This window comes from Hypomesus nipponensis, chromosome 11 (assembly GCF_054491055.1).
Source record: "Hypomesus nipponensis isolate SF chromosome 11, ASM5449105v1, whole genome shotgun sequence".
In the NCBI taxonomy this organism is placed as follows: Eukaryota; Metazoa; Chordata; class Actinopteri; order Osmeriformes; family Osmeridae; genus Hypomesus; species Hypomesus nipponensis.
In genome coordinates, this window is record NC_140371.1 from 15606628 (window position 1) to 15613129 (window position 6502).

The 6502-nt window shown below is 41.5% G+C and overlaps 1 protein-coding gene across 1 annotated transcript; it reads right to left on the bottom strand.

Annotated features, from left to right (window-relative positions):
- Positions 1–701: 701 nt before the first annotated feature.
- epcam (epithelial cell adhesion molecule) lies at positions 702–3507 on the bottom strand. Its single transcript, XM_084709655.1, has 9 exons — positions 3146–3507; positions 2522–2623; positions 2142–2400; positions 1972–2037; positions 1809–1872; positions 1613–1711; positions 1313–1510; positions 1129–1173; positions 702–1020 (listed from the first exon to the last, which is right to left on the bottom strand). The coding sequence occupies exons 1-9, from the start codon at positions 3204–3206 to the stop codon at positions 997–999; spliced, it is 918 nt and encodes a 305-aa protein (XP_084565781.1). The 5' UTR covers positions 3207–3507; the 3' UTR covers positions 702–996.
- Positions 3508–6502: the final 2995 nt, after the last annotated feature.

The window sequence follows — 6502 nt, forward strand, 5'->3', positions numbered from 1 at the left end:
ACATAACCATAAGGTAAGTGATATGGAAAATAGCCATAAGATAAGTTATTTGGAAAAGCAAACATGTGGAACACCCAACCCTTATGGTCAGAACAATAGGACATCTTCACAAAAACCCACTGGGTGTAATCAGCATACAGGTTGCACCAAAAAAAAAAAAAAAAAAAAAAAAAAAAAAAACTTACCTTTGTAACTCACAAATAAACATTCCCACACAGTTTGACTTATGGGAGGGACAAACTTCAAGTGTTAGAGGAAAGTAAATAAAACTCCCTAGAGTGCATAGTATTGTTAAACACGTTATCAGAAGTATCGATCCAACGCTGATGGGTCAACAATCTGAGCTTCCCGTTTCTAGACATGTATGGGATACTACGTTTTACTAAGGCTTGAAAAAGAAAAAGTATAAATATATCCCTTCAAACAGAAGTGCAAGTTAAATATTGTATGGTATGAAACAAATGTGTTCCATACTGGCTGACCGAGCACAGTCATCTTGGCTTCATCACACCATGCATAGTTCAACAGTTGTGTTACCCCACCCACCCAGATTCGACACAGTACTTTTCCATCAACACAACCCTAATCAAAAATATCTGTCATTTCTAAGGGCAATCATCCATTGGTTGTGCAACTTACCATCAGGGACCAATCAAGTGACTCGATCAAATACAAGTGACTGAATAAAAATAAGGACATGCTTATTTTAACACCTTTTATTAAAAATAATCCAACATGAAAGAAACTGTACAATCCAAAACTCAATCTCGTTGATGACTAGTAAAATGTAAGTGATATTTCTTAAGTCCTTTTAGGCATTAAAAGACATGCGCAGGATCAACCATTTATAAATAAATCTGCTGGTTGGTAACGGTATCAAGTTTAAAAATGGCGTACACCATACAAATAGCAAGCATCAAAAAGCAATATACAAGAAGCAAATCAATTTCATTTTCCAGCAAAGATCCTGCTTGCACAGCTTGGTTAGGCAGTCATCTACATGGCCTCCATCTCCCGAGGCTGAAACAAAAAAGCAGTAAATGTCAGCAAAACTGGTTTACACATCAAACCGTGACCAATTCAGAAAAAAAGGATTCATGAATAAAGTGCATGTGTCTGAACACTCACCTGAGCCTTGCTGTACTTCTGCTGCTCCCGTCTCCTGGCAAAGAACTGGAGGCAAGGGAAAAAACACACATCAGGATCATGACAACACATTTAGAAAACACTGGACACAACTACAAACATGCATGTCATGAGCCCCGTCTATACACAAAATGACCCAGGTTCAAAACCAGTCAACTCCACTCACCAGGACCAGCAGACCGGCAAGCACGGCCAAGATAACCACCACGATGACAGCAATGACTCCCGCGGTCAACCTCTTCATGGTGAAGGTGGGGGCCTCCTCATCCACATAGTACACCAGGATGTTCTCCATCTCCAGCTTCTGGCCATTCACCACTGGCTCAAACTTGGCCTGATCCTTGAACAGAGGCAAGACCTTCACCTGGAAGTAGGAAAGAAATGGTCAACACACTCCTCCACAACTTGAGGCCAAATGGTGAAACGGTCATTGCGCACGGCAAGATGGCTGCTGCGTTGTACGTACATCCTTCTCCATGTAGTAAGCCAAGCCAGACATGTCTGTACCGCGCTCTCCAATCTTCTTTTTCACATCGACCACAATCAGGCGCGCCTCTGGGTCGTACTAATAAAGACAATGTTTTTAGTATACACAACATCCATGCTATAAACAATGCAGAATATGAGGTAGATTATGGGTCATCTTTTGGGATTTGACTCACCTCAATTGCCTCCACAAGGTTCTTATCAAACTTATAGCGCTTCTCGATGGCTGTGCCAATGGCACTACACAGGAAATATGTCATTAGATGTCAGGTATTTACAAACAAACTGGCATAGATGTAAAAGGGTATGGTTTTGACTATTGACTGCTGGAATACATGCCTCTTTAGCTGGTCTTTGTCAACTTTAGTGGTCACTTCCTTGTGCTTCAGCTCCAGACGAATCCAACTGAGGAAATGAATAACAAGTTTAAGTGAGGGCAAAATTCTAACATGTCATCTGGCCAAAGCCACAGATCGATTTATGAAGTTCTGAGAAAGTACACTACTCACTAGGTCTCCACCAGCTTCTCACACTTAATGTCCTTGTCTGCCTTGTCACTTCTGCGGACACCGGCACTGTTGACACACCAACACTCCTCAGTGCCATTGCACTGCTTTGCCTTGAACTTCCCATCATTCTCACATTCTGGATCATAAATGCCATCATTATCCACAAAGGCAGTCTCAACAGGCTTTCCTCCAGTTCGGGTGGAAAGGCCTTTCCTGGATCTGTACATCTCCGCCTTCATCAGGAAGCACTTTGGAATCACTAACAAGACAAAAATAAATAATCAGTTCAACAGCAACTAACCTGTAGGCACTATATACATTGCTAAGGTTTATCTTCTGTTTGGTACCTCTGTAGCGCCATAGTAGAGGACAATACTTACATTTGGCACATGTCAGAGGTTGCGGCACATCATTACCGATCATAATGGTGCACTGGCATGGCGTTCCATCACAGGTTGCCCACTTTAGACTCTCACATGGGGCTATAAATGTGAAATTGTACAGTTAGACATACTTACAGTACTTGAATCGCAAAGAGACTTTCATAGGACGGAAGTGGGGTGCGACTAACAGGTGTATTCAACAGGGCGTTGGTTACACCAAATACCGAGATCAACTGGGAGCCAATCCTCTCCCATACCCAACCCCCACTCCCGCTCTTCTAACAAGGAAGTGTGCCTACCGAACAATAAAACTGACAGTTGTTGTATGGCAGATAATTGATTAATCAGGATTACACAAACGGTAATATAATGGATTCAAAACCATTTTGTAGTGTTTTTTTCATTAGCAGTTAAAGGCGGTGGCACGCATATGACTTCCTCAAATTAGAGCTAAGCCCTCTAAAATATACCCCAATTGCCAACACTAAGCCAAACTATCAATAAAGTGCAAAAATTGGCCTTAAGTAGAAAAGACCATGGCCCATTACTTTTTCAATCGAAACTAGTGTGTCTTAGGGAACATTAAATATTTTCTAAACATTTTTTTTTTTTTTTACTTACCACATTGCGCATACGCTCCAACTGCGAAAGTAATGAGAAGAGCAGCAATCCAAAGCTTCATAGTTAAAAGTAGGGTTAACCTTAATATAAACGATAAAATGATCCTCGTTGGCTTTATGTCCGTTCAGCACAAAGCACCGATTACAATGAACACCTGAGTTCCACCGCTGTCCTTTTTCTTCCCTCAGGTGCGGTCTCGTCCAACCAGTTTCGAGAAACACAAATGAGATCTCGTTCACTAACCAAGCAGTGCAACGAATAGGTGAGCAATAGGCCTACGGTTGCTTCTGTTAAGGCTGCTTACTTAAAATGTTAATTATTGACAAATTCGAATCTGACGGGTTTGCTGTTTTTCCTAAACTGAAAGCAAATCAAATAGGTCTACCAATTATATATGATCGGGTAGATCGGGTCCTTACGTCATTCTACTTTAAGTGATGGGGGAGGGGAGCAGCGATTTCCTCAGACTCACCTTTTTTCCGCCAATGGCCATATTTGGACTTCAGGGTGGGGTGTGTTAAAAAGCAACAAACAACAACGTACTGTTTTTAAACACCACGACCGAAACCCCAAAACAGAGAATGACTGATAGTGTGAGTCAAAGGTATGCAGTTTACGTGTGCCATTCGGTTAATTCCACAGCTCATTCTAAAATGTATAGCTATCACATAACATGATAAATAGCTCCCCGTGAACTATACGTTTAAAAGCTAACATTGTAATAAGCTACACTGTAATGCTATCTAAGGCATTTAAGGCTTACACTGAATGACATCTGGAACCAACTACTCAGAGGAAAACTAACCATAAGATGAACTGTCAGATCAATTTGTTTACCGATATCTAAGGGGTCGACTCTAAGGGCCATCCTCCCATTTAGTGTTATGGTTACATTTGGTCCACCATTGTCAATTGCAAAAGTAGAACAACCACATACTCCACAGCCCCAGAAGATACACTATCAATCAATTAAAAAAGACGACATAAATGGAGACATAGGGCCTACATTTAAGTCACAGGTAGCAGACTGATTTAATTACCCAATTGGAGTCAATAAACCTCCCTTATCTCATATGAAATATTATATTATCTCAGACATAGGTGTTTACCGGACAATATAATATTTATGATATGCCATAAAGCATGGATTGTTTGGATATGCACTACCCTGTTTCACCTGTGGAGGGGGCTGACAGCCCAGACAGATCATTGTCCTTCCTGTCACCTGTCTTATCAGTGCCGGTTTGCAATGTATTTATTAACTATAAAGCCTCTACTTTGTCACTGCACTGCTTGTTAGTCTAAATACAAGGAATCGTAATTCAATAGTTAGAGTCTGATTTAACTGGATTAATAGCAAGATAAAGAGGTTGAGCTATGAGATGGAATTATTTCATATATTCCATTAGGTTTAGAAAAGTAATGTTTATTGATGGGCTGTACCGGACAAACGGTTTTGAAAATCAAAAATCTTTGGATAACTTCTGTGGGGGTTGCTCTGACGATGATGTGTGCCAATTCTGGGGAAGATTAAAGAAAAATTGTAGGAGGAGTAGGCTTTCAAAGGTTTTCGATCAAACCGGAAATGGCGGGAAATATGTATAACATATTATATGACCATATATATATGATTTGGGGGTAGTTATTTCATAAATTCGCACTAATCTGGAGCTATTCTTTCTGATTTAGAGTCATCATAGAGCCATTACCACAGAGGTCACCATTTCTGATGGCCGTCAGAATGGAGGAACCCTAATAATGACTGACTACTAATGAGCAACCATAACGATCTGGCAATCCAGATTTTAATTTAGATTTGTTGATCTAAATCTGGACTGTTCATCAAAATCTAATTAATTGACTTCCATAATTATTAAATGGGTTGAGGAAAAACATTGTAAGTACACTTAGTGCAGTAGAGTTAGGATAGAGTCCAACCATCCATCCATCATCTGCCACTATTCCGGGTGTCGGGTCGCAGGGGCAGCAACCTAAGCAGTAAGGCCCAGACTTCCCTCTCCCTGGCCACTTCCACCAGCTCTTCCTGGGGGACCCCGAGGCGTTCCCTGGCCAGCCGAGAGACATAGTCCCTCCAGAGTGTCCTGGGTCTTGCCCTGGGCCTCTTCCCAGTGGGACGTGCCCAGAACACCTCACCAGGGAGGCATCCAGGAGGCATCCTTATCAGATGCCCGAGCCACCTCAACTGGCCCCTCTCGACGCAAAGGAGCAGTGGTTCTACTCTGAGCCCCTCCAGGATGTCCGAGCTTCTCACCTTATCTCTAAGGGAGAGCCCAGACACCCTGCGGAGAAAGTTAGGATAGAGTGGTTATTAAAATGTCTTATGTTTTATAGTTCTTTCCCCACAAATACATACGTATGTTTATTTTGTTTGCTGTTTGTTTTTTGTTTGTTTTTAGTAGTCATACAGTAATCAGTATGTAGAATCACCCTTTAGTCGACTAAGTACTAGTGCTGCAACACACAGACGAATCAGTCTCTTGTCTTTTTTCAACATTGAGAAAGACAAACCATGTCCCCAGGACATCGTCCGGGTATTGTGCGAAAGGAAGATACATAATAGACAGATATATGGGTGTTCCCCTTCTCAGCGGTTTAAGGTGACACAAAACTGTAGGTATGGTTGGTGGACCAGTGTCCCCAAGGACAGATGAGAAGCAGGCGGCGAAGCTGGTACTGCCTGGCTTAGGACAGCTGGAACCTTCACACAGCAAGAAAGCGAGGCAGGAAGACAAGGATCGGGAGACAGACACAGTGGGGAACCCTCACCCCCAGCCCCAATGAAAGCCCCCTAGACCTCTGAGAAGACTGGGAAATATGCGGTAAGTTTATAAAAAACGTGACTTATGAGATCTGACTACCTTTCATTTGCTTTTTGGTCACACTCCAGTGTCTCAAGTTGACTAGATGCTGGACTGTGATTGACTACGAGATAATGGTTCTTCTATCACGGTGGAACAGTGTGTTATCGTCAACGTCAGTTCTTTATGATATCATTTAATTTAGACATTTTTCTTTCTTCTTCATTTCATTTCAATCAAACTTTATTTAAATGAAGAACACAGTGACTGTGGGGGACTGTTTTGACACATTAGCCTCAAGATGGAAAAACAGAATAGAAACGTGTACTGTAAATCCCCTTTCATTCTACAAGTTTCATCCCATTTAGTCTTCAATAGTCTCATTTGTGGAATATGTTTGGTATCCATCAAACTCATGTTGTTTTCACAAATATTTGGTTAAATATTGGAGTGCCTGATGTATTTTAAAGCTCTCTAAGTGCACTTTCACACACGACTATGTGATATCCATTCCTCTGCTCAGGTCTAATCTAAATCA